At 59.9% G+C, this 27459-nt stretch overlaps 3 protein-coding genes across 3 annotated transcripts in view; all 3 read right to left on the minus strand.

Moving 5' to 3' along the window:
• Positions 1-156: 156 nt before the first annotated feature.
• Positions 157-2009, minus strand: TAF10 (TATA-box binding protein associated factor 10). The gene is made up of 5 exons (XM_037376173.1): positions 1781-2009; positions 1376-1533; positions 1244-1308; positions 994-1108; positions 157-328 (listed from the first exon to the last, which is right to left on the minus strand). The coding sequence occupies exons 1-5, from the start codon at positions 1965-1967 to the stop codon at positions 239-241; spliced, it is 615 nt and encodes a 204-aa protein (XP_037232070.1). The 5' UTR covers positions 1968-2009; the 3' UTR covers positions 157-238.
• Positions 2010-2211: 202 nt separating this feature from the next.
• On the minus strand, positions 2212-8395 carry TPP1 (tripeptidyl peptidase 1). Its single transcript, XM_037376150.1, has 13 exons — positions 8334-8395; positions 8057-8146; positions 7848-7987; positions 7617-7767; positions 6914-7035; positions 5910-6109; positions 5493-5691; positions 4027-4215; positions 3730-3802; positions 3299-3419; positions 2952-3110; positions 2741-2878; positions 2212-2396 (listed from the first exon to the last, which is right to left on the minus strand). Exons 1-13 carry the CDS (start codon positions 8342-8344, stop codon positions 2253-2255), a joined length of 1737 nt encoding a protein of 578 aa, XP_037232047.1. The 5' UTR covers positions 8345-8395; the 3' UTR covers positions 2212-2252.
• A 5291-nt stretch (positions 8396-13686) lies between these two features.
• Positions 13687-27459, minus strand: part of DCHS1 (dachsous cadherin-related 1) — a 55827-nt gene continuing 42054 nt past the window's right edge. Inside the window, exons 16-21 of the mRNA XM_037376133.1 lie at positions 22700-22911; positions 22379-22533; positions 20980-21110; positions 20177-20463; positions 19179-19317; positions 13687-18929 (exon numbers count right to left, since the gene is read on the minus strand). Coding sequence (XP_037232030.1) covers positions 16315-18929; positions 19179-19317; positions 20177-20463; positions 20980-21110; positions 22379-22533; positions 22700-22911 — 3539 coding nt within the window. The 3' untranslated portion in view covers positions 13687-16314. The remainder of the gene's footprint in view (positions 18930-19178; positions 19318-20176; positions 20464-20979; positions 21111-22378; positions 22534-22699; positions 22912-27459) is intronic.

Below are 27459 nucleotides of genomic sequence, written 5' to 3' on the forward strand. Positions count from 1 at the left end.
CCACCAGTTGCGAGCCCTACAGCCAACCCCTCTCAGCACTGGCCTTTCAAAGTCACATCACCAGCTTCTGGTGCACTGAGAACAGAAGCCCTGGCAGGCCACTTGTGTGCTGTTTCACCTGTGGGCAGGGTGTTAATGTATGGGCAGGAGACAAGCTGCCTTTCCACAAAAAAACTACCCAGCTGTTTAATGGCACAGAAGCGACCCTTAAAAATTCCCAGTGACAATCCCTCAGTCTTTATGTGAAGTAATGTGGCTTTTTCACATTGATGCCATATTCCGCAAGTGCTGGTGTCAGGTCTTCCATGGTCAGCGTGTACTTCTTATCCTGAAGGGACAAGGAGGAGTGTCAGTCACAGTGTGAACAACCTCTGTTGCCAGGTATCCTTCAAAACCTTGTGGGTTTACAGTCTTCCCCCTACAAGCTGTGGTGACCTGTACAGGCAGTTTCCAGAAGCAGCTGCAAGCTGGTGTTTGGGGCACTAGCCAGATGCTAAATATCATGTGTTTAGTTTGCTGTGTGCCCTCGGCGGACAGAAAGACGCTGAGCATTACTCAAGGCCATAAATTACATCACCCTCATGAGGCCCCTGAACCACAAACAGATGACTGGGAGAATTCCCAGAAACTATCACTACACGCTTGCTACCCATTTATGTTCTTCCCCAAGCATCAGTTTTGGCTGCTGTCAGAGGGATGATGCAGGGCTAGATGGCCCTTGGTCTGATGAGGTGCAGTTACTCACACATTCCTGTGAAGCCACCAAAGTGTACACCGCAAATTCCACCGCCCTCCTCCTTTTCTTACCAGTGTTCCTTTTCCACCAGCAGAACCCCAGCTTATGAGCAAACACGTTGACCCTTCAGGAGCACAATGGATTTAAGACTTTCTACAATCCCCCTCCCCGCATTCAGTGGTGGCAAGATTAGCTTGCTACAGCTCCAGGAGAGGATGTTTCCCCTCAGCTCAGCAGCCATTCTGTCCTTCTCTCACCTTGCTTTTATTGCGGGAGCTGCCCGAGGCTGTTCCCTTCATCTTGCAGTGCTGCAGCGCATCGTTGGCAATGTCAGAAATAAACTTCTGCGCGGCCAGAGAGATCAAACGAATGCTACCCAGCAGGGAAAGAGAAGGGGGTAGTTTCAGGCAGATAGCACAGAGCACCACTAGGATTAAGGAATTCCTACAGGGGCCCCCAGCTACAGGACCCTGTGCAGGATCCCGGAGGCCACGCTCTACCACTTACATGCGCGGATCGGAAGCCTCGAAGCCTGCTCTGTTGAGGTAATAGCCCGTGACGGCATCTGGGATCTGTGAAAGAGAGAAGCTGGAGGAGCTCTGCCCCGCCGCGGCTGCCCGCGCCCCGGCACCCCCATACCGTAGGCGTGTAGTCCTCCAGCTGCATGAGGAAGTCGACCAGCGGCGTCGTGGAGACCACCGGCTTCACGTCCCCGTTGGCCGCGCTGGGTGGCACGTAGACCCCATTGGACATGGCCCCTTCGGGGGGGGCCGCAGCCACAGCTGCCGAGACGGGCACTGCGGGCACAGGGCGCTCGGTAGGCCGCAGCCACCGGGAGCAGCGCCGGCCCCCCACCCGCCACGGGCACCCGCGGGCCGGCCCCCCCGCGGCCTACGCGGCCAGTGCCAGGGTGCCAGGGCAGGCTCTCGGGCCGCTCACCCCGGGCCCCGTCCTCTGCGCTCCCTCCCCCCGGGAGCCCAGGCGCAGCTCGACCCCCTGCACCCCGCACCCCCCACCCCCCCGGCTCCGCCCGCCCGCGCTCACCGGGTCCCCTCCCGCCAGCCGCGCCACCTTCCGCTCCCCGCGCCGCACCGCCCACCGCGCCCGGGGCCGCCCCGGGAACACCGCTGCCGACGGCGGCCGGGCTGGGTTTGTTGTCGGCGGCGGGGGCGGGCGGCGCGGGGGCGGCCGGGGCCGCGGGCGCGGGGTCGGCCTCAGCGTTGCCGCTCATCGCCCGCCGCCGCGCGACACCGGTCGCCGCCTCCCCCGGCGCCTGCGCGCTCCGCCCCGCCCCATTGGCCCTGCCGCCCGCTCCGCCCCGCCCCATTGGCCCTGCCGCCCGCTCCGCCCCGCCCCATTGGCCCTGCCGCCCGCTCCGCCCCGCCCCATTGGCCCTGCCGCCCGCCTCGCCCCTTTGGCCGCGCCCCGCACGCCCCCCAGCGGCGTGGCGCGGCAGAGCACAGACGGAGGCGGGAGGGCTGCGACCCCGTGGCTTTATTGTCCGGGGCCGGGCGGATCACGGTGTCGGCAGCAGCGCCCGCAGCAGGCGGGGGAAGTTGGGGGTGCCCCAGCCAGTGACCGGGTCCCAGCCGGGGCCGGCGCAGAAGCCCTGTCCCTGCACGGTGCCGTCCAGGCAGGAGAGGTGGCAGCCCTGTGTGACCTGCGGGGGGGATGAGACCTCTGTGCGGCCGGCAGGGACCCACCGCAGGGGAGGGACACCACCGCCGAAGCCCACAGCGGGACTGGAACCCCTGGGACACACCCGTGGGTGGGCACGGGAACACCCGGGACAGCCCACGGGGCAGCGGACACCCCTGTGCAGCACTGGTACCCTCCAAACACCCCAGCAGCTCAAGAAGCCACCCCTCCCCTGCCCCTGCCCCGACACCCCTCCAACAGGAACGTGCCGCTGCCCCAAGCCTCGGGAGCGGGATGTCCGGGCCTCCCCCCAGCGCCACACAGGATAGCCACCCCAGCCCCCCCGCAGGCCCCTGCCCAGCTCACGTCGTAGAGCGCAGCGCCATGGCCCTGCTCCTGCAGCTGGTAGAGCGCGGGGTTGAGGAAGCCCAGGGGCGCAAGCCCCCGCTGCAGGCGCCGGTCGTTGATCAGTGCCACCATGCCGGCCACCACGGGCGTCGATGCCTGCCAGAGATGAGGGCGGCTCAGCACACAGCAGCCCAGCCACCACACGCCCGCATGGGGCTGTACTCCTTACCGATGTCCCCGACACCCAGGGCAGCGGGATGCGGTTGGTCACCACCCAGTAGTTGTCAGAGAGGGCAGATAGGTCAGGGTAGGCACGGCCGCTGCTGTTGTAGTAGGAACTGGGAGGCAGCTTTGAGGCCGAGTGCAAGAAGTGCCCGACTGCCGCAGCCTGTGGACAGCACAAGGAGCAGGAGGCCAGGCAGTGAGACCCTGCCTGTGTTCACCTCCCCCCCTCCTTCCCCTGCCCTGCAGCCCACCACCTCCGACCACAGCCCGTTGTCACCCCTGCCAAGCACCACACAGCACCCCCCGGCCCCAGCCACTGCCCTGGGTCTGGCAGAGCCGGCACCTCCTCACCTGGTAATCTGGCATGGGGAAGATGTTGCTGAAGCCCCCTCCACTAATGTAGTCCGTCACCTCTGCGGTCACCAGGAAAGGGTTCTTGAAGGATGTTCCTCCCACAGTGGTGACGTAGGGACTGGGGGGACAGGTGGGCATTGCAGATGGGCACGCAGTGGCACTCCACACGCCAGCCCCCTCCCAAGGAGCCGCAGAGATGCCCCCACCTCCGAGGTCTGTGAGTGTCCCCAGGCACAGCGGTGGGGCTGACCCTCAGGAATCCCCCAAAGTGGCTCAAAACCAGCTTGAGGCCACAGCTGGCCACAGGCTGGGGCTTGACGTGCCAGCAGCAGCTTTCAGCTGGCCCTGGCTGCGGGTGAGCTGCAGCAGCCAGCTCTGCACAGAGCCTCATGTCTCTGCAGAACCCCAGTTAACCTCTCCACATCTACCTTGAGGCTGGGAAGCTGGGCCGGAAAGTGTGGTTCCCACTGCGCACCCTTCTGCACCCAGCACCGTCGTCACCTGCCAAAAGAAATGGACAGGGATAACGTGGCAGCATCCCAGCCACCCAGTGCTCCCCGGGGTGACCCAGAGGAAGGTCTCCCTCCACTTTCCAGGCTGGTTTCCCAGGCAGGGGACCCTCGCTGCCTAGAGGCAGAGCATCCTCATTTGGTGACCAGCACAGAGGTTCTCCGCCATGCTGGGACCCCCAGACACACCTGCACCATGCCAGCAATGGCACGAACCTGAGGCAAACAGGATGGTCAAGCCCCGGGCAGCTGCCTTCATGAACTCCACATTTATACGCTCCATGTAGGCTTGGGACAGGCTGTCCTCGTCATCCCCGTAGCTGACAGAGTGCACCCAAGGCAGCGATGACATGTTGCTGAGCAGCAGCAGCCAGGCCAGGAAGGGCTCCTGGCTCTCGTGTCTCCCTGCAGAGACAGAGTGTGTGGGGGGTTCAGCTCCTCCTAGCACACCAAGCTTGAGGAAAAAAGGGGGACAGCATAGGGGGGACCATGCCTCAACGGCACCACTAGCACCGGGCGCTGAAGGTCCTCCAGCTCCTGCCCTGCCTGCAGAGAACAGACGCACAGTACAGCCGGTTTGGAGCTCTTCTGTGAGCTCTTGCTGGCAGCACAGCTGATCTTGGGGATTGTCACAGCGGAAGGCACCAGGCTCCAGCTCTGCCAGCAGGTCTGGTGAAAGGGTCACCTTGAACCCGAGCAGGGGGTCTACACTCATCCACTCCCTCTCTCAGCATCTGTCACAGGGCTGTAGCCACCCTCAGCATCCAGGCAGCCCTCCTAAGACCCAGCCAGGCCTTGGCCCCTCTACCCGCAACAGCGGGTCCCAGACCTGTTTGCTGTACATTCCACTTCCACCTGCCAAGGTCCCTTCCTGCCCCTCACCCCTCTCCATGAGGCAGGGAGAGCCAAGCCCCAGCCACCCCTTCTCTCTCTCAGCTGCTTGAGTAACTGCCTGTCTCTGCGCCCTCCCCAAGTCACCAGCTGTGCGGGGGAGGTGCAAGTCAGTGCAGAGCTGTGCCTGCCTTCCCCATCAGGAAGGCAGAGCTGGTAGTCCTAAGGGCACTCTGCCTCCTGCTCAGCCAGTTTCTAATCTGGGACAGATGACACTGTCCTACAACACCATAGCCATATTTGTGCAGGCTATTTTGCAACCTTGTTTTCTCAAATCACATTGCTCTCCTTTATCCACTCTACCGGTTGATTCATGGGCAAGAGATCAGCTTCAACCCCAAAGAAGCAGGAAAAACTCCAGTAAAATACAGCTGCTGTGCCCTCCCTCCATGGAAAGGCAGCTGAGTGCTTTTCATTGTGTAGTCAAGCATGGAAGGCCGGGTTACGGGATACTCTAGGTGCTGAAAGTTCACACGGGCTCAAAAGCAACTGCGCACAAATCAATGGAAGATGATCACCTTTGGAGCTATCAGCAACCAGCATCAGCTCCAGCTCTGGAAGCCCACACGGTATGCTCCTGTGGTAGCTGAGAAAGCATCCCGGGGATGTACCACAGCCAGGGTGCCATTCCTGTATGCCCTCCAGGTGTCCCCCCTTAACAGACACCAGATAGACTCAGTATGGCCATTTTTCTGCAGACGGCAAGCCTTTCCCTAAACTACAAGCAGGTGTGTTGGTGCTACAGCAAGTGGGATGCACGGAAGCAGGCGACGCCGGAGGGGGATCAGTACCTGCATTGCTGAAGACCCAGGTGGAGATGTTGGCACCTGTGCTCATGATGTATTCCACATCCAGACTGGCCTCCAGCCCAGCCTTGCCCTTGCCCTGGTGTCCAACCACTTGGTCAACCTGAGAGCGGTGGCCAAAGCTGCTGCCAAAGAGCTGCATAAACTCAGCCAGGTCAGCTTGGTGGAAATACTGTTCCAAGAACTGTGGGGACAAGGAACAGACAATTTTCTTCTCCCGACTTAGAAAACTGGCTCAGCACGCGTCTGTGAAATGCTAGCCCACCAGGTGCTCCCACCGGCCACTGAGGAATCCCCACAGCTGTCATGGGACCACCAGAGCAGCCAAGTGCTGGAGAAGCACCGATGTGTGGAATTCCCACAGCCTGTGGGCCTCTGACCTGGACCGGCCCTACCAGTTACCTGGGCACAGGCCTGGCTGTTGTTTGGCAGTAGCCCAATGTCTCCTCCTGTCATGTTGTATCTCTTACGAATGATGGAAGGCGTCACACCCAGGTGGAAAGCCGCTCTCCCTTCATAGTGCTGCCTTGACTCCATTCCCTTCTTGGCCCAGGCTCTGCTTACCGCCTTTCTCTCTGCAGGGAACCGGTGCAGGCCACCCACTGGTGCACAAGCAAGCAGGAAAAGAAGCAGCTGTTAGGGCCCAGAGCTCCAGGAGGACAGTATTCCAGTCTCTTGGCTCCCTCTCCACCACCCTCAGGATTTGTGTCCAAGAGGGCTGGCCAGCAGCAGGGCTCAGGGGAGCCCATCCCCTGCAGCACCTGCCCCAAGCACTGCACAGGAGGTGGGGAAGTGCTCCCTCAGCTTCCTCACCAGTCCTCACAAGTATTCCCAGGCTGCATAGCTCAGTCTCCCCACCACCAGGCCACTACTGCAGCTTGGCACCCCTCTGCTCTCCTCATGGAACAGGTGGGGATGCCCACACAAAAGGGACTCACGGGAGCTTTTTCCACCTTGGAAGCAGCTGCATGGTCTGCAGAGACAGGCTGCACCAGAACTCTCTGCACTGAGAATCCAGGCCTGAGAGCACCAGCAAGAAACACAAGGAAAACTTTGGATGCTGCCTGTCAACATCACAGCACAGTTTGGGTCAAAGTGACCTTTAAAGGCCATTCAGCCCACACCCCCTGCAGCCAGCAGGGACATCTTCAACTAGACTAGCTTGCTCAGAGCCCCATCCAGCCGAATCCTTGAGTGCTTCCAGAGATGGAGCACCTACATCCTACCCGCAAAGCTCCTCACGGGGACCTAGGGGCAGCTGGGACCATGGCCAGAGGGCCTGCCACGCTGTCCTCTGGGACATGGAGATGGCCAGCCTGGCTGCTCAATGCTTAACCTCCCACCAGCATGTGCATGCCAGGCAGCAAGAGCTCTGCGCAGCCTCAGCTCCCCTGTGTGGGACGTACCGAAGTCAATGTGTTCAGCCAGCTCCTCGGGAACAGTGTAGGGCAGCGGGGAACGCACGATGCTGCGTTGGCCCTTCACATAGCGGTGGAACTCGGCCCCTGGCAGGAGATGCTCAGCCGTGCTGCAACACAGGGACGGCCATCGTGTGAGGAGTCATGCCGCCATCAGCATGCTTGTCCAGCAGCATGCCCATCCTCTGCCCTGCCTCCCGCACCCTTGCCACCCCTCCTGCTACTGGGAAGTCAGGTATGAGCTCTGCTTTCCACCAGCAATGCTGGCCTTGTAAGGCAAATAGCACCTTCTATGCCCAACCAATTTCCATCACCAAACCAGACCTCCGATGCTTGCAGGGTCCCCTGCAACTCTACCCCCAGCCCTTCAGTGGGGACTCTGTGGCCCCGCAGAAGGCAAGAGGAGGCGTGGGGCTCGACCAAGCACCTAATGGGTACATGTGTCTTGTTTCGAGTACTCTAGATCTGTGACTCCCTCCAGCACTGGGACCCAGCACACAGGCAGCCAGCTCTTGGCTGTGGAACCCTCGAGCCCAGGCACAAATGCAGCTCAGCCCTCCATCGCCCGCACTGCCCAGCAGAGCCCTGGGGAAGGGGAAGTCGCAGCAGGCAGGGTCAGTGTCTGGCTTCTTCTGTCTTTAAGGGAGCAGCACAGCCACCACAGCAGGGCCCAGCCCCATGCAGGGCTCACCTTGCTGACATGCGGCACTCCAGGAAATCGAGGGTGGTCACACTCCTGCAGTTCTCAACACCACTGCCTTGCAGCCACTTCAGCACTGCCATGAGTGTGGCTGGGGATGGCTGGACAAGGTCCCGTACCTGCTCCAGGGACAGGTACTGGCCTGTGAAGCACAGAGAGAGTCAGAGCACCCTGTTTGCAGGCCTGATGGGGCCGGGCAGGGTTCAGGTGCGCAGTCATTACCATATCGTGGTGAGTGAGGGTCTGAGACGGCATTGACGAGCTGAGCAAGGCGCTCCATCCCTCGCTGCCGGACAGCAAAGGTCAGCTGCACTTCATGGCCAGGGTTCACACGGCCTGTATGGGTCCAGCCGGGGGGCATGCTGCGGGCACGCTGTGAGCGGCTGGTGGGCACCAGCGCCCAGTCCCATCCCACCGACCCCGGCACCTACCGGAACGGCTGGTCCCGCTCCAGGGCCAGGCCCACAGCACAGCTCCAGGCAGCGGCACACAGCGCCAGCACGGCGGGGACCCCCCAGCACCTGCAACAGGCTGTCAGCGGAGACAGGGCACCGGCGGCACCTGCCGCACCAGGGGAAACCGGGGACTGCCAGGTACCTGCCCGAGCCCCCGACGGCCCCGGGCCGGGGAGCCCCGCCTGACCCCCGAGCCCCGCCACCCCCAGGCGAGGGCGCCCCGCCCGCCCCCCGGGCCGAGCAGCCCCCTTACCCCCGCGCCATCCCGCCGCAGCGCCTCGGTCACGTGTGCGGGCGCATGAGGGGCGATCACGTGAGGAGGCCGCGGGTCACGTGGCGGGCCCGCCCCGCCCCCTCGGTGCCGGGGCCCCGCGCCGGAGGCCCGGGCGGCTGCGGCGCCGGGCGCGGCCCCGCTCGCCTCCCGCTGTGGCCTGCACTGCCGCGGCCCGGTCAGCCCCGTCCTTCTCCCGCCCGCCCGCCGGCGTTCTGGGTCCGCTCCCGCGGCAGCCCGGTGGGGCGGCCCGGACGGGAGGTGCAGCCTCGGCTGCTGCCCCGGGCCGAGCGTCCGTATAGGGCTGGTGGCCCCGCGGGGGTGCTGAGTTGGGGGCAGTGGTCCCACGTGGACGGGGCTGAGGAGCCGTGGCTGGGGGCCAGCTGGGAGGGGCAGGGGTCCTGCCCAGCGCTCCCACTAGGGATGGGGTGTTTGTTGTGGGAAGCGGGCCCCGGCAGGGGAGGGATGCTCAGGAGCAGCAGGGCCCGCACAGAGAGGGTCGGGCTGGAGCTCCCCGTTCCTGCACTGCCCCAGGGGCTATTCCCGGCACTCTGCCCCAGGGGCTAGCTGCAGGGGAGCGACTGCCAGCTCTGGGGCTAGCTGCAGGGGAGCGACTGCCAGCTCTGAGCTCCTCTGGGGGCAGTCCCTCTGTGGCTACCCCATGGCTTGGGGCAGCAAGCCCACACGAGCAGGCTGCAGTCCAGGGCGAGTGCCCTGGATGTCTTCTGTGCGCAGAGGCTGGGCGTCATCAGTGAGTCCCAGCAAGAGCCGGGAGGCGTGGAGCCAGTGGCAGCGCAGGTCTGTGTACCCTGCTGCCCAGGGCTGCCGCTTCCTGGCCCTGCCGGCCTTCACTCCCCAGCCACCTGGGACTGCGTGCAGGGACATAGGGAAGCTGTGGGCACGGGGTGTCTCGGTCAGTCAGGAGCATGGGGTTGTGGTGGAGGCTCAGGAGACTATGAGCGTGGGACTCCGCTTGGTTGTGGGAGTGGGTTGTGAGGTGGGGATGGGTCGCGCAGCAGAAGCCACATGGTGCTGCTGAGCGGCCAGTGCAGCATGCTGTCCAGCTGGCACCAGCACAGGCAGCCACTTGGCTCCCACAGTGCTGAGCTGCAGCTCTCAGCTTCCTGTGCTTGTTCTTTCAGATACTTGTTCCCACACTAGGAGCTCACCTAATTAGGATCACAAAAGTGGTATTATGATACTTGCAGATCTTGGGGTTGTGGAAGGTTCAAGCCATTTTTGCAAGGGAGCTCTGGAAACGGTGCCTGAGACACCATGGAGGCTGTCCCCCTGCCTGCAAGATGAAGGGCAGTGCTGGAGTGGGTGTTTTGGAGGTGGCTGGTAAGGCAGAGGGTGCTGTGACCCTATCTGCCCCAGGCCAGTTTGGCTCAGCTAGCCTAGTCTTTGTCCCAGTCCTGGTCACATGCACAGACATGCTGCATGGCTCCAACATTTCCGAGTTGCTTTCCTGCTTCTGAAGAGCAGAGTCCAAGCCAGGAAGAGACAATGGGAAAACCACCTGCCTGGCCCAGGCTGCCATGTCTCCCACGCCAGAGCTACGCTCTGGCCCTCCAGAGCAGCAGCTGCCAGGGGGAAGAGAGGCCCGGAGTCTCTCTTGCCTCAGTAGCAGCATAAGGCATCAACAAAGAAGTGGGCTGATGCTTAAAATTGTTGCAGGGTAGGTGAAGGTCCTTTCCTAGGAAAGGCCAGGGCTGTAGTAGTCCCACTGTTCCTTCCTGCTTTTAGCCCTGCTGTGTGGGTGGTGCTTTTCCAGTTGCACCATGTGTGTGGCTGAGAGGTGGAGATGCCGTGTGCCCAGGCGGGCAGTGCCTGCTGCAGACCTTTGGCCCTGCTCCTTTTGGGTGAAGGGAGGCAGCCAGGTGACCCAGCATCTTTCCTGTTCACAGACACCACCCAGCATCTCGTTGACACTGGGGTCTCAGCCCGCATTCCTCAGGCTCACCCAAGCCCTTGCCTGGCCTCCAAGGTACTTCCATGGCCACCTTGAGGCTAGTTTTTGTGTCTTCTAGGAACCCAGTGCTCCATCCCTGTTCCTTACAGGATGTCCCGGCACTCCTCTGTGGGTGCTGCCCATAGCATTAGTGTCTGTCCAAAGCCCTAGGGCACTTCTGGTTCCTGCAATCGGAAGCATATGTAGCGTTTCCACGCATGCAACACTGTGTGGTTTGCAGGAGCTGGTTGCCCGCCTGAAGCTGTCAAGTTGCATGGTGCAGGGCTGTAGGGGTGAGCAGCGGGGCTCTGTGTGGGAAGACAGTGGCCGGGGAACACAGGGGAAAGGGCTAGGCATGGGTGGGTGCAGGGCTGGCATTGGGGGTTATGGGATGTGGGGCCCAGTGCAGCAGAGAAGGTTTAGAGGGAACAGCCCAGCAATCCCTCACACCCAGCCAAGCCCTGTCCCCCCAGCCTCATCAGTGGGAAGAGCTTTCTGCTGTGCCACAGGAAGGCTCCTGAACCACGCAGAGGTAGCTGCCTGCCAGGGCTGGGAGTCACCCATCCTGCGTGTGAGTGTCCTGCTGAAGCGTGGGTCTGCCCAGCTGGAGGTGGTTCTGGGTCCTGTCCCTTCCCAGGGTCCTGTGAGGAAACAAAGACTGGGGATGTGCAGGGAGGTGTGTGGGGCCCCGACGGCACTGGGATGAGCAGCTGCAGGGCGGAGTGCAGTCCCTGCACCCAGGCTGCATCTGGCTGTTCCTCGTCTGCTGCGCTGTGCTCCCAGCTGTGCAGCCCTTGCTGCTCCCTCATCCTGCCAGGGCACACAGACCTTCCCATGTCCCAACCCTCACCCTGTCCCACCACGTACGAGGTGGCCCACCTTCCTATTCCTGGTTCCTTGCTGCCCCAGACCCAGCCAGCCACCCTAGCCTGTGTGGCACCAACCCAGCAGCTACAGCTGCAGCCTGGAGGGACTGGACTCACTGCTCAGCCTTAACGCATGTTGGCTGGGGGCCTGGGGTGCTGGACAACGTGCACTGCCAGAGAGCTGCAGACCACCCAGCTATCCAGCTGGTTACAGCTTTGGGCAGAGGTTTAAGTGGGATGAGATTTGTAGGAGATTATTTCCGGGATCTGTCTGGCCAGCAAAGATTAGGTTGCCCTGACAGAGCTAATTACTGTAACAAGCATCTGCTGCTAGTTTGACTAGCTGGTCTGCAGCAGTCAGAGGACAAGGGAGCCTGAGCATCCATCCAGTGAAGCTGCCAAGGTGTCCTTGGTGGAGCTCTTCTCACGCCCCAGGGTATGCTTGTGTGCATATCCTGCAGATGGAAGCAATGTGCCCCCTCCACTGGGCAGCTGGGATTACGGGGAGGTCAAGCAGTGCCAGGGGAAAACAGTAACGTCAAAGTCCTTCCTGCTGGCCGAAGACCTCCTTGGTCTCAGCCACAGAGCAGCGAGCATGCCCAGCATGCACTTGCATTGCTGTTGCTACCAGTCAGGGAGCTGGAAGGCATGAGGTTAAGTAGCACAGAGGAGTGGCAGGCAGAGGAACCCCAATAACCGAGTCAGAGAAGGGGACACCCTTCCTCAGCTCTGCCCAGGCTGTCACTGGCTCATGATCAAGCCCCTGGTCTGCAGGTGGCACTCATCAGAGTAAGTGAGTGGGAGCTGCTCTCCCAGTCGTGCCACAGACTGAAGGGGCACTGCTTAGGAGTACGGGACACGTTAGGAGAGGCAAAATGCAGAGCGTTTTAGGGTTGCACAAGACTTATGGGGTATTTAGCAGAGGAAATAAAAGGTGAGGAAAGCAAGGGATCAGGGTGGTTTGGGGAGGGGAAAAAAATGGGGAAAAAGGGATAAAAGTGGCTGGTCACATGTAAAAGGATTGATGGCCAGTACATTTGTCTGGCTGTGTCCTACGCCTAATGACTGCACAGCCTGTCCTGTCTTCTCAAACTCAATTTCTATTTTCCTGGGCCAGGGGGCCTCTATTCTGTATGCATGTGTGTGCATCAGATGTGTGTGGAGTCAGATCACAGGTCACAGGGCCAGCATGCCCATGGTGCCAGCAACTGGAGAGAGTGAGCAGGGGTGTGTGAGTGTGGCATTGCTAGCAAACAGCAAGCCAGACTAGACAGTGAGTCGGTGAAGTGGCCTGGGAGGCAGAGGAGTCAGATAGAGAGTGTGTGGTGGGACCACAGGGGAGAAGGCTGCCAGGGGGATCGGGGAGTCCTAGCCAAATGCCAGAGAGACCACAGGGCTTGGAGATTGCCTGAGAACCACTTGTGTGTCTCTGCATGCCTGTGTCTGTGTGTTATGCAGCAGGGGGTGAGGAGATCCAAAGGCAATCTACTGCATACATCGATTTTCTAAGCTCTCTTGCTGCAGGAATCCACAGTGCGTGTGTGTCTGTGTGTGATGGTGTCTGTACTGGGAGGGCCTGTAGCAGCTGGAGTGGGGCTGTGGCCTCTGGAACTCATATGTCCAGGTGTTGGCAACGGGGGAGACTGGGAATCTGGGGGGCACCTGCTGGGCAGACTGTGTGCCCGAGCCCAGTTGCTGGAGAGCTCCACATTTTAGGGGTGTATTCGTGCTAACAGACCTTCATCAGCCAGTGAGGGGAGCAGGGTGAGGCTGTTGGTGCTGTTTGTGTCTGTCCGTGTTGTTCTGTGTGGCCAGCTGTGTGAGTGCATGTAGTTGTGTCTTGTACACCTGTGTTTGTGTGTGTACCTGTCAGGAAAACATGCTCAACCTTACTACTGGTTAGACCTGGGGCCATGGCACTGCGGCAGCCTCACCTGCTGGATTCAGCAGCCTCTCACAGAAGGACTTGCATGATGTAGTCACACACGTGGGTGCCGGTGGCCTGGCCAGGGCAACAGCCAAGCCAGGGCCGCGTCTGCAGTGATGCCGTGACAGGCACCACCAGAGCAGCCAGGGGCACCTCGGCCAGGCCCACAGCACTGTGCTCAGGCTCTTGATTTCCTCTGCTATGCTACAGGCTGAAATACCTGCACCTCATGTGCTGGCCCGACCTGCTGCAGAGGCCAGGAGGCAGGCAGCCGTGGCCAGGCAACAGGGCTACCTGGAGCTGGCGGTGTCTGCCCCAGGGGCCAGAGGCAGCCACAGCACAGCCCATGTGTCCCAGCCAGTCCCAGCTCTCCCAGCTAAGTAGCTGCCCAGAGCCAAGTGCAGGGTATGGGTCCTACCCGGGTGCCTGTGGCCCACGGCATGTCGACAGCAGACAAGCCACGTGCTGAGCCCCACTGTGCCTCACATCTCTCTCCCACCTGCCAGCATTCCTGGTGTTCCTTCCCAGCACCTGGTGGGGCCATGGTGCCAGCCCGCCAGCCCAAAGCAGCAGTGATGATGTCCATCTCTGTACAAACAAGTGTGGTTTATTAAGGCATTTCTTTGAGAAGTTGGCACTTGGGTCCAGGCTGTGCTGGAATGGCCCAGTGTGCAGGCCGATGAGCAGCGCCCAATACATGCAGCTCAGCGAGACACGATACAAAAGGTACAAACAAAGTAGAAAACAGGAATCATAGTACAATGTGTAAAAATAAATAACTGGAGGCATGGCTCCTGGCTGGGCTCAGCAGCCCATGGCTGTGTCCCCCCAGACCAAAGTGGGGCTGCCGTGTGTCTGACCCTTCCATGTGGCATGCAGGGGGAGTGACCCATCCACATTTCCCTGTCCCAAACATGCAGGGCGGAGCAGGACTGCATGGCGACCCCGGCCAGCACAGGGCTCAGGGAGCACACGGCACCCTCAGCGTGCTCCCCACGGTGCCCCTGAGCAGGGTAGCCCAGCCAGGAGAGAAGAAACGAGGGGTGCCTGCCCCAAGAGCCTCCATGGGCTGTCCCTGTGCTGAATGAGGCAGAACCCATCCTCTTCTCCCAGAGCCACCTTGGGTCCTCCATGTTTCCAGGCAGTGCAGGCATGGCCCTGCAGCCCCCCTGGTGCCACTATCCCTGTCCTGTGTTGCTGCCTGGTGCCCAGGACAGGTCCCAGGCACCAGGGACCCATTCATGTGTGCATTGTGAGGACCAGGGTGCAGCACTGTGCCCACGATGCAGGGACACTCACAGTGCAAGCTGGGCTGGGACCTGTGGCAGAAAGGAGGAGGCTTAAAGCTGAGACAATGACAGATGGGGCTGCAGTCACAGATGGTTCTTAGTGGGAACTGGGGAGGGACTGGGAAAAAGTGGTGGGTTTTGGTTGCTGTGACAAAACATTTTGGGCTGGAGTTGCAGCCGTGGTGCTGACATGCTTTGGGCTGAGGCTACAGAGTGGGTCTAGGAAAAGTGTGACAGGGAGGAAAGTCCCCCAGACCCCCTTCTCAGATGACTGGGTCTCCTCCCTGACACCACAAATGCTCACACCCAGGCTGCCTGTGTAAGTGGGGCTGCCGTGGTGCTCCACAAGCCCTGTTCCCAGCCCTCGCTCTGCACCCTTGCCTGTGGGTCACAGAGACTGTGAGCATCCGGGGGCCCAGGGCCGCAGTGGCAGGCCCTAGGACAGCACTCCCTGGGCACAGGGCTGCGCCACACGTGCCTGCTCCACCATGAGCAGCCACGGGCTGTGAGGTGAGCACTGGGTGTGGGCTGACTGTGAGTGGTGCTGGAGTGAGGATGGGGACCAGCCCCACTGAAGAGTGGCTCTATCCCATGCTCACAACATGGCATGAAGGAGTGGTGTGGAGCCGTCCCTGCACAGAGCGCTGAGGTCCAGGGGGTGGTGGTTCTGGCACCTGCCCACATTATTGAGGTGCCCTGGTGAGCATGTCGCACTACAGGCCCCTGGGGGAGGCCAGCTGCCCAGTGTCCTACACTGCGGCTGTAAGAGAATGAGCTGGCTGCCACCATGCCAGCTTCAGGCCCTGTGGCTTTTTGGGGTACCCCCTCCCACCTGCTCCCCTGCAGCCCTGCAGGCTGGCCACCAGGCCTGGGGCAGATGGAGCGGGAGGAGGTCACTGGCTTGTGTCACCAAGGGGCCACATCACTGCCTTTCCTGGGGTCAGCTCTGCCGCAGCTCTCACACTGCTGCTCCTGCCAGCCCTGCTGCACAGCCTGCCTGGTGCCTCGGCAGTGTCCGTGTCCAATGCTCCAGCCAGCCCGCAGCCCAGAGAGGTACATGGCCCCAGGAGTAGATTGTCCGGGAATGGGGCTCCTGTGCTGAGCAGGGCACCCACCTCCCAGCCCAGGCCCCAAGGAACAGGGCTCTCCAGAAGCTCTGGGAAGGAGATTCCTTAAAGGGGTCATATGCAGTGGTGGGAGCTGGAAGGGCTTGAAAGACCCCAAAGGATCCCCTTTCCCCCCACCAGCCATATGGGCAAGCAAGCAGAAAGCAGGCACTGCCTTCTCCTCCCACTCCAGCTTGGCCTGGGATGGGCTTCCCCTCACTATCAGGAAGCAGGTTCAGCCACCCCCGGCCCCACAGGCAGCACGGGCAGACTGGCAGGCTGCCGTGGCTGTGCCTGCTGCGCAGCGCATCCCTGCCCTGGGATTCCTTCTCAGCCCTGTGAGCTCCCGTGAGGAGAGGGCCAGTGGGGATGGCTCAGCGTCCTGCTGCACCCAGGCTGCTGAGTGGGTCAGGCAAGTGGCCGGGGAAGGGCAGGGTCTGCAGTCTGCAGAACCCCAGCCCAGCAGGACAGGGAGCACCCATCTTCTCCCAGCTTCTCTCAGAGCGCACAGTACCATGAAGCACCGTCCTGCCAGGCACCGGTGGAGACACCATGAGCAGTACAAGGAACCATCGCCAAGGGGTGCTGGCACTAGGATCAGCAGTCCACTGAGCATCAAAACCAGCACTGAATCTGCCAGACCACAGGGAGTGGCAGGAACCAACAGCCCCAAAGGACACAGGAACCCACAGCCCATGGGGGCCCCGGGCCAGACAAGGTGCTGGGAGAGCAGGATTAGCACCTGTGCAGAGTAGCCCTGGCCTTGGCCCCGCTCCTGACCCCACAGTTACGGGGGGGGGGCAGAGGAGTCCACGGGCCCAGGTCTAAATCCTGAGCTCGGCCTCCTCAGGGGGCTCCAGCGAGTGCTCGGCACTGATGGCGGAGGCAGAAGGCCCCTGTGAGATGCCAAAAGGCGAGACCACAGGGGAGCGGGCAGCCAACGGGGACAGCGAGGGGGAGAAGCTGGGCGACATGGCAGAGGATGAGATGGAGCCCTCATGGCTGATGGGCGAGCGGCGCAGGGAGGACGGGTGTGGGAAGGTCCTGCCTGGCGGTGGCTTGGGGGGCACAGACTTGGCACCTGGGTGGGCCACTGATGTGATGAGGGGTGGGGGGTCAATGCGAGGCTTGGGCTCTGCCTTGGGCTTGGTCGGGAAGGGCTTGCGCAGGGAGCTCTCATCCTTCAGGCGGGCAATCTCTGTGAAGACGCTGGCCAGCGGCTGGAACTGGGGACACCAGTTCAGCAGGTAATCCCAGTTGTAGCTGCCGCGGAGCTCCTCATCACTGGCCACAATGGCGGTGAGCGAGCCCTCCACAGAGGGCTTGCCATCCTCTGGGAAGGCATAGTCCTGAGGCTGGGAGGAGACACTGAGGCCGCAGCGCACGCCGAGGAAGGCGCTGCCTCCTCCATCCTCGCGGTACAGCTGCGGGGGTGGCCCTGGCAGCAGCAGCCCAGAGCCCTTCTTGCTCTTGAACCACTGGGCGCTCTCCAGGGCAGCCGGCTCACAGGAGATGTCGGACAGCTGGTCGGCATCTTGCTGGATGCCGGAGTCAGGGCCACGGGCAGAGATGTGCTCCTGCATGGAGGCTGTGATGCTGGCCACTCGTGGGTACTCGTTGATCATTCGGATCTCATCGTCTTCAGCGGCTTCAGCAGAGCCTCGGCCACTGGAGTGCGAGGGGTCCAACGAGCCACCCCGCGTGTAGGGCCCTGCCGGCTCGCCCCCATACCCCGGCAGGGCCTGGTGGTAGATGTGCTCGCCCCCAGAAAGTGGCGGCTCCTCGTGGCCGAGCTTCTGCAGGGAGCCGCTCTGTACACGGCCCAGTGGCCTGTCCCCCTCTGCCTTCTCACGGCCCCGGCGGTGCCGGGAGCGGACCAGTGCCAGCACAATGGCCACGGCAGCCAGCACCACCACAACCCCCAGTGAGGCAGCCACAGCCACCAGCAGCAGGTTGAGGTCTGGAGCCAGGCCGAAGGAGGTGTGCGTGACATCAATAGTGACCTGGGCAGCGGCAGAGCGGGAGGCGGGCAGGGGGCTGCGCGCCTGCACCTCCAGGCTCATCTCACGTGGCTCCCTCTTGGCGCGCCCAGCCCCAGCCTGGGGCTGGCTGTCCACACGCAGGTAGATGGTGCCTGTGGTTTGGTTGATGGCAAAGTACGGCGAGGGCTTTGCCAGGGAGTACAGTACGACGCCGTCAGCCCCCTCGTCCTCATCTGTTGCCAACACCCGCCCAATGCTCTGCCCTTTGCGGGCACCCTCAGGGACCTCAAAGTTGAAGGAGGGGCTCAGGAAGATGGGATCATATTCGTCCTCCCCTGTCACCAGCACCCGCACGGTCACTGTGGCAGAGGCATTGCCAGCATCAGTGGCCCTGACTAAGAGCTGGAAGGCTTTGGCTCGTTCATAGTCAAAGGTAAGTCGGGAGCGCAGCTCCCCAGAGCTGCTGTTGACAGCAAAGGCATCCCAGCCCTCCACCATGGTGGGCTCCCCCACTGGCTGCTCCAGCACTGTGTACCGCAGTTCCCCAAAGACACCAGTGTCTGCATCAACAGCACGCAGTGTGGTGACGAGTGTGCCAGGAGGCAGGTTCTCCCGCATGCTGGCACTCAGCACCTCCACCGGAAAGTACGGCTTGTTATCGTTGACATCCTTCACCTCAATGGCTACAGGTACCAGTGCAAAGTGCCCGCCCGGCACGTCTGCGGCCTGCACCACGAGTGTGTGCAGCGCCTGGGCCTCTCGGTCCAGGGGCCGTGCCAGGCACAGGGCCCCTGTGCTCTCATGAAGCTGGAAGAGCCCATGCTGGTCACCTGAGCTGATGGTGTAGTGAATGTGGCCGTGGGGCCCCGAGTCGGCATCATGGGCCACCACACGCAGCAGCTCCATGCCAGGTGGTGCACTCTCACTCACTGCTGTGCGGTACTCGGCTCGGGTGAATATGGGTGGATTGTCATTGACATCCCGCACAGTGATGAGCACAGGCACTGTGGTGCTGCGCTGCGGCAGGCCCCGGTCTGAGGCTGCTACAGTGAGGTTGTAGACAGGGATGGTCTCAAAGTCCAAGGGCTCCACAAGCACCAAGGCACCCTGCGTGCGGAGATGCCCCCCTGCCCAGGCCACCCGGCTCTCCACCTGGAAGGCATTGCCGCCATTGCCACTGACAATGGTGTAGTCAAAACCAGCATTCTCCCGGGAGAGGTCGGCGTCACCTGCTTCTAGTGTCAGCACGGTGGTTCCTGGGCGCAGGTCCTCAGGGACGCTGGCATTGTAGCGTGGCACCTGGAAGCTGGGGCTGTGATCATTCACATCCAGCACCTGGAGCTGCACTGTGGCCCAGGATGAGAGGCTGGGAGAGCCATGGTCACGCGCCTCCACCACCAGGTCCAGGGTGGGCTGGCTGGCATCGAATTCCACCCGCCGGATGGTGAAGAGGGTCCCTGTGTGGGCACAAAGCCAGAGTCAGCATGGGGGACAACAGGGAAGGGTGTTAGGTTTATTGGCTGGAGGAACCAGTCATCTGGGACGCTGTGGTGGGAACACCACCCCATCACATCTGCCTCACTGACCACCGCAGAGAGTGACCAGGTGAGAGGATGGGCCTGGGTCAGCATGGGGACACCTCCCACTGCAGGCACTGTCAGAGTAACCCACAAGATGGGCCCCACACAGCAGCCAGCCGCACGCACCATTGCTGGGGTCGATGGCGATGTCAGGGCTGGGCACGGCCAGGTGGAAGGTGACATCCCCGTTGCTCCCTGAGTCTGGGTCAGTTGCGCTCACAGTGAGAATGATGCTGCCTGCAGGCGTGTGTTCCGGCACTGCCACCTGGAAGAGGAGGAAGCCCGTCAACGCCAGGTCCCCTGTGCAGGCGCCTGATCCCCCTGGCCTGGAGCCAGCCCGCAGGGCTGGGGAGAAGGGCTGGGGCTTGCCAAGGCAGAGGTAGCTAAGGTGGCCCAGCTCATCACTGTCCCCACCTCCGCACCAGGGCCATGGCTGGCACACTGATGGGGCCTGTCCCACATGCACAGCACCTAGCCTTGTTAGGGTGAGTCCTAACCAGCTTCAGCATCCAGTTCCTGATCCTTTTCACTACTTTGCTCTGCTATTCCAAATAACTCTTTCATAGCTGGTATTTTCTGCACAGAAGGTATTTTACACAATTTACAACACCTCTTCTTCCCTCTTTGGTGTGCCAGACAGCATGTACGGACAGTTCCACTGGTCCATGGTCTCACAGCCTTCAAGCATTTCTGGGGCTTCCCAGCTTCTTGCATCTCTGCTCCAGAGATGCAGCACATTGCACAAGTCACCTTTCATCTAGTGATCTGCCTATGGGCCCCCAGGCCAGGTCTCACCAGAAACACTTGTCCAGGTTGAGACCAGTTCTGGCCCTCCAACTGTTCCCACCTACTCCAGCATGTACCACCTGCATGCAGCTGTGCAAGCCCGCAGTTGCTGATGCCAGGGCTATGTGCCTGGGTTCAGCCTCCTGTCCATGCCACAGTGACAGCACAAGGGGTGTCAGGATGGCGGTGGGGGTGCAGGAAGAGAGGGGCCGGAACAGGCTCAGACCCATCCTCAGGGGGATCTCTGTGCCTCGTGAGGCCAGGCGAGTCAGGCAGGAGCAGGACAGAGGCTTGTCCAGGATGGCCTGCGCTGCCTGACACACCTGCGTATATAGTACCTGATAGAAGCCCTGGCTGAAAGTAGGTGCGTTGTCATTCACATCCTCCACAATGACGGTGAGGTTGGCCTCGGTCTCGTGGCGGGTGTCAGAGGCACGCAGGGTAAGGGTGTAGTGGCTGCGCTGTTCATAGTCCAGTGGCTCTGTCAGGGCAATGTGTCCCCCATATCGCAGCACGCTGAATGTGCCCACGGCATCACCATCCAGCATAAGCGTGTAGGAGAGTGCGGGGCCTGAGTCCACGTCGTTCCCAGTCAGCTGGGCTATCTGGGTGCCCAGCAGCGTGTCTATGGAGAGGCAAGGCATGAACAAAGTAGCCCCATCTCCTCGGACAAGACCTGGCTCATGTTGTGGGAACCCAGCTCAGTCCAGTGCATGAGCACTGGGAACAAGGGGGAGATGCTAGGGGCGAAGGGGAAGGTCTGGGGCACCAGGCAGGGCAGGTTGAGGCTGACACAGGCACAGGGCACACAGACTGAGGACAGAGAGCAGGCAGGGCAGGTACGTGGAGCTGGAGTCCCTACAGTGCGGGCAGGGGGCCAGGGATGAGTTGGGAATTCAGCTGGTTCCTTCAGGACACAGCTGCAGCACAGGGGCCATACAACCCCCAGTCCCAGGCTGCTGCAGATGGGGCAATGCCAAAGAGCTCAGGGGGAGCTCAGCCAGTGGGTCAGCACAAGCCAGCCCTTGGCAAGGAAATGGACAGGCCTCTCTGGGGGCTTCTCTCTGACCCGCAGGTGCCCATCGCGCCTCAGCGCTTGCCATCCGTGACGCATTACCTCATGGGGCTGAGCTGCACTTACTCTCTGGGACCCGCACCTCCCAGGGAAACGGGATGGTGGGGCTATTGTCATTGATGTCCATCACCACAACTGTCAGCGTGGCAGAGCCCACAAGAGGCGGAGTCCCTCTGTCCATTGCTGTTACCACCAAACTGTGGGCAAGCACAAGGGCACAGCACAAAGTTCACAGACATGTGGCCGTATGTGTGAGGAGCAATGCATGCATATACAGCATCTGGAACTTGTCAGGGGGTACTGCATGTGTGCACAAGGTTGGAGTGTGTACATGTGGTAGTGGAACTGTGCACAGCATCTGGAATGTCTGGGACAATGGGTATGTGCAGAGCACGTGGACTGCATGTGTGGGGCAGGGGATGTGTGTACATCAAGAGTACAGTGGGGCAGGGCAGCAGATGGATGCATATCTGAGGTGCACGTTCGGAGGGCAGTGGGTTTGTGTCCAGCACCTGGAACATGCGAGCAGGCAGTAAATGTGGGCAGTGGATTCCCACACAGACCTAGCATGGGCATATGGGGACAAAAGATGCACACATAGTTGGAGGCTTTTGCAAGGGGAGGTAGTGGGTGCACCCACAGCATTTTCAGTCTGACAGTGGGCAGGGGGTGGAATGTATGTGAGAGATGATGCAAGCAGAGCATGTTGTGTGGTGCAGGGAGACAGGCATTTGGAGCGTATCTGGGTGTTAGGGAATACATGGAGCCTCTGTGCAGAATGGTGATGGGTGTGTGAATGGAACGAATGCCCCAGGCCTCCCCATGCCTGGGAAGAGGGGAGGGAGACACGTCGCCACTAGAGCATGCACACAGCAGACAGAACATAGCCTGGGTGGGGTAGCAGAAGTTGTTCCTTGCATCTGAACCACGCATGCGTAAAAGGGTAGGGGAAGACTTAAATTCACTGTGTGTCATGTTTGCCATTATCTTATATACATGTGGCTAGACATGTGCACATGGTGAGGGGCCCAGAGGACCTTGGCTGAATGCAGAAGGACTTGCAAGAGGGTTCAGGGCAGTGCATAGTGCCTGAAGCGTGTGTGTCAGGTCAGGAGGGTACAATGCATGGGAGTGGGAAGGGACTGAGCATATGTGGTCTGGATTGAGCAGGCAGGAAAGTGAATGGGTGCAGCTTCTGAAAGAAGTCCACGGCCTCCTCTCACACTCTTCTCAGATGTGAAGAGACCAAGCTGAACATGGCCATCTGACATGCCTTTGATACCATTTGCTTCCCGTGTTAACACTAAGACTAAGTTCCTGCTGTTTGGCAAAAACATTTTGCAGACAGGGCTGAGACAGCTTTGGGTGGCACCAAGTAGCAGAGTATCCTCCGCAGCCTTGGAGATGCTGCTCTGCAGCTACACTCCCCTCATATCTGTGGCACAAATTAGCTGGCTCCACTCACCGGGTCTGGGACCAGATCTCCCTGTCCAGGATGGCGGCAGTAGTGATGGTGCCAGTCTGAGGATCGATGTGGTACAAGCCTGTCATTGGCAGGGACTGGTTGATGGCATAAGTCACCTGCCCATTCGCTCCCTGATCCAGATCATCTGCCAGGACCTGAAAAGCGACATGAGAGATGCAGCAGTGCAGTTGTGGAGCCCTCCAAGGCTAGACCTATCTGTAGGTGCCAGCCCCAGGCCCACGGCACAGCTCCCTCCCCCCTCCCCCTGGCACAGAGTCAGGCCACCGGCCTGGATGTCCCTGTTTGTGCCCCCAGCAATACCTGGATGACTGGTGAGTCATAGCTCTGTGACTCCCAGATGAATGCCACATAGTTCTGCAGCTGGAAGCGTGGCAAGTTGTCATTCACATCTTGTAGGTTAAGGTTTATGGCCATGAAGCCAAAGGAAGCTGCTGTCTCTGCCTGGACAACAAGGCGCAGCCGGGGGCTGGACTCGAAATCCAGGCTGCTGGAGTCCTGAACAGAGATGGCACCTGGGAGCAGGGAAACAGCAGGATGGGGTGAGTGAAGAGGGGCTGAGTGATGCAACAGCACATGCACCCCTCATCTTCTCTTTTGCTCTCTTGCACTCAGTCCATCCTTCTGCTCACCCATCCATTTTCAAATAGACAGAACAAACTCACTGAGCTCTTGTGAGCCCTCTCCAGACTGACAGCCTTCTCATCAGTTCCAGCCAGCTGCCCTGGGTGATAAATCCTGCACCTTGCTTGGGCCGGACAGCTTCTGCTGACATTAAAACATGCAATAGTCATCCCACTATGGAGACACCATCTGAGGTACTGGCCGGTTTAAAAAAGAACTGCTCCATGTCAAGCTCATACGACTACACAAGCTCATCAAACTCCAAGCCAAAGTCATAGAATCATAGAATCATTTAGGTTGGAAAAGACCTTTAAGATCATTGAGCCCAACTTTAAACCCAACGCTGCCAAGTCCACCACTAAACCATGTCCCTAAGGGCCACATCTACACATCTTTTACATACCTCCAAGGATGGTGACCCAACCACCACCTTGGGCAGCCTGGTCCAGCGCTTGAAAAGTCACGTAGCTGCAGCTATTAGTCTAGGTCAAATCCTTACAAAGACACTGCAGGAGCTGCCAGCAGTTCTTCTGCTATGGGTCTCAGGACAGACATCCATTATTGTCCTCCTGAGCCACTGTGCACCTGGAATTTCGTAATGACGAGCTATTGCTGTCCCACCCAAGAAGGTGGAGGGCATCCCAAAAAATACACTAAAACAGCTGGCAGCATTCCTACAGGCACACACTCAAATCTAATAAGGAAGAACAGTGCTCCTGTGGCTGAGTTCCTGCCTTGGGGAGTCCTGCACAAGCCTCACTCTCTCTGCAGCCTGTTTCAGCATCTACATGCAACTATCAGGTGAAGTGGTCAGGTGATAGGGTTGTGGTATCAGACACCTAGAACAGCTATGTGGCCTTGGACGAGCTCAGCTTCTGTGTAAGAGCTCTGCTGGCAGCTTTGGATGACCATATGAGTTCCAGTGCACACAGCTGAAACCAGGCCATACATCTGGGAATGGAAAACACAAGATTACAGTTACCAGCATGGCAGCCTGGTTTGGAGAATGGCTGCATCCTCACCTCCTGCAAGGTGGTGAGGGCTGGGAGCTGGCTGTGCTCCCTTGCCCCTCTGGCACCATTTGCCACAGTATGGGGCTGAGGATGCTCCTGTGGCATTCCCCGGCTCTGGTCTTGTCCACAGTGGGCACTTTAGACATTGGAGCTCTCCAATGCAAAGCTCCCACACAGCTCCTGGGGACATCACCTCTGGTCCTCTCTGGAGAGGAGATAATCCTGTGGGTGGCTTGAGGATGGTCATGGACTGCTGCCATGCACTGGTCCAGTGTCACAACAGAGCTGAAGGACAGGGGCCCAGTACAGCACTCTTTGGCAGCTGGCAGAGGGCAGGAGAGCAGCACTGTGCCAGTGCCCTTGGCCTCCCTCACTGTGGTGCTCCAGCAACCCATACCCAGTTGCAGCATGCAGTCTCTTGCCCTGGGAGAAAGCAGGGAAGTATCTCAGACAGGCAAACGGTACTCAAGGAGGGACACGTTTTTAAGGGAAAAATCCTGTATTCTGGGGACTCTGCCCAAGGAAAATGTTTCCTCATTGTGATGAAGTGTACTGCCACAGCAACCAAGATGCAATGCAGGTGCAGCCAGGGTGTGCCCAGGGTTCTGATAATCACTGGCACACACAGCTCGCGCAGAGACAAGACAAAGGGATGCAAAGGGACTGGGATCACAGGGGGATGTGATACTGTGACCCCATAAGGCCTTGCTGCAGCACAGCATGGCAGCTTGCCACGCAGGCCAGTGTCACAGCCGCACACGGTGTAGCACAGCCCTGCTCACAGTACCTAGGACAGCAGGGAGAGGAGTCCTCACTGCATGACTGACCTCAGAGGTCTCAGCCTCCCACAGTGGGGAGCATGGTCCCTGCGTGCAGGGTCTGGCTGCAGACCTGGGTGGAAAAGCAAGGAGAAGGAGAAGTCTCTGTGAGGACTGTTCCAGCTGTGTTGTTGGCACTGGGTTTCAGGTGTGAGCTGCTGCAGTGGTGCAGGGCTGCACCAGGTCTGCTCAGGGGCAGATCCGAGCAGCCCCCGTTCTCACACAGCCTGGCTCTGAAAGGAATGGCTGGGACAAGGCATGGCTCTGGCAGCCCCATGGGCAGCCTGGGAGTCACTTGGGGTTGCTTTCACCCCCAGGCTATGATGTAGACTTTGGCTGAGAGACCTGGGTACACATAGGAGCAGGGTGACTGCTGGCTCACAGATCTGGGTGCTGGCTTAGGGACCAGACAGAGTTAGCCAGGGTGCCACCCTGTCAGCCCTTCCTTCATGGACACAGCAGCTTTGGCCAAGCTCCATAGCTATCACACGCTTACTTCTGAATGGCAGCTCCAGACAGACACGCTCCTTTGGCAGTGTGCAAAGGCTGCTCGTTTGGAGGCAGCAACCCCTGGGACTGGCAGCACGCGGGGAGCTGTGGGTGCAGCAGCTCTCCACAGTCAAAGACCTCTGTGAGCCCGATTGGTGTTTTAGTACACCTGCCTGTTGACTCTGGGTTTCCGGAACTGCAAAGTACCAACGCCTGAGCTCAGTTTGGGATTGGGGGTTACACTGTCTGGGTGCTGGCATGCACAAGGTGACAGAAGAATTGTGGTCAGGCTGTGCATATAGCTTTGTTGCAAGGTGGCATTGGGCCCTCTGGGACAGCCAGGGTGCAGGCGGTTCTGCAGAGGCAGCTCAGCATGGTGCTGGGCCAGCTGCCATCATGCAGGGCTGCAGCAGGAAACCCGCAGCTGTAGATCAGGTTCCTCAGGAGTCAGTGGGGCCATGCCCCACTCGGGGTTGGGACCTCCTTCATGAGATACGGTGTGCTGGTCCAGCCTCTCCACAGTGCTCTCAGTGCCCATGCTGTGGCTTGCTTGCAGCAGCAGCACGGTGCAGTGAGTGGCTCACAGTGACACCAGGGCGCTGTGAAGCCTGCATGGTGGCTGAGGGGATGTGTGCTAACACTGGGCACTGTGATTTCAAATGGGTACTTGTGCATGGCTGAGCATTTCCCACCATCTGCAGTGGCCAGTACTTTATCATGGTGCCAACGGAGGGCCCACTGTGCCGTACCATGGGTGGTTCACAAGGACCTGCAGAGCGGCCATGGGCTGCAGAGGACACAAGCAGTATCAGAAAGATCTCTGTCAGCCTGGGATCCTGTCCCAAGCCCAACCATCTGGCAGGCACAAGAGAACAAGGGTTTTAGAAGAAGGTCCATCTTGAAGTCTGGGCTCTGAAGACCAACTTTCTCATATCATAGAATCACAGAATCACGTAAGAGTTTGGGTTGGAAGGGACCTTCAAAAGTCATCCTAGTTCAACCCCCCTGCCATGAGCAGGGACATCTTCAGCTAGATCAGAGCCTTGCTCAGAGCCCTGTCCACCCTGACCTCAAGTTTCCAGGGATGCGGCACTGACCACCTCTCTGGGCAACCTGTGCCAGTGTGTCACCACCCTTACAGTAAAAAATTTCCTCCTTATATCTAGCCTGAAACTACTCTCCTTTAGTTTCAAAGCACCCCCCTTGTCCTACCACTACAGGCCCTACTAAATAGTCTGTCCCCATCTTTCTTACAAGCCCCATTTAAGTACTGAAAGGCTGCTCTAAGGTCTCCCCGGAGCCTTCTCTTCTCCAGGCTGAACAGCCCCAACTTTCTCAGCCTGTCCTCACAGGAGAGGTGTTCCAAGCCTCTGATCATCTTTGTGACCTCCTCTGGACTTGCTCCAACAGGTCCATGCCTGTCCTGTGCTGAGGACTCCAGAGCTGGACACCGTATACCAGGTGGCATCTCTCCAGAGTGGGGCAGAGGGGCAGAATTACTTTCCTCAACCTGCTGGCCACACTGCTGGGGATGCAGCCCAGCATTCTGTTGGCTTTCTGGGCTGTGAGCGCACATTGCTGGGCCATGTTGAGCTTCTCACCTACCAGTAGCCCCAGGTCCTTCTCTGCAGGGCTGCTTTCAACCCCTTCGTCCCCCAGCCTGTATTGATACCAGCTGTTGTGATATCCCCGTCTCTTCCAAACTACAGGGCAAGCACCAAACTCACAGCAAGGCACCCCTCACCCTGCTCTCAGCCAGGCTTTCCGTGATGCCGAGGAATGTACGGCCCTTCAAAGGCTGCCCTTTGAAGCATGTGGTGCAAACAATGCCAGCTGGCCCAGTGTCACTGGGCAGCACCCTGCAACCTGCATCGCTGCTCTGCCTGTGCCTGTGCTACCAGCCACCCACAAGCACCACTGATGTGTTCAGCACCTGCTGGCTGCTCAAGAACAGTCCGGTGCAGAGGGAAGACTCCGTTAGAATGCCCACTGGACAGTGTGCGGTTCCCTGTTTATTGTCACCTGTGGGACTGCACGGAGACAGTCATGAATCCACACCAGTGCTGCAGTCACAACAGCTACATGCATATCAGAGAACAAAGCATGGCACTACAGGTCC

The sequence above is a fragment of the Falco rusticolus genome, chromosome 2 (genome assembly GCF_015220075.1).
Source record: "Falco rusticolus isolate bFalRus1 chromosome 2, bFalRus1.pri, whole genome shotgun sequence".
Taxonomy (NCBI): Eukaryota; Metazoa; Chordata; class Aves; order Falconiformes; family Falconidae; genus Falco; species Falco rusticolus.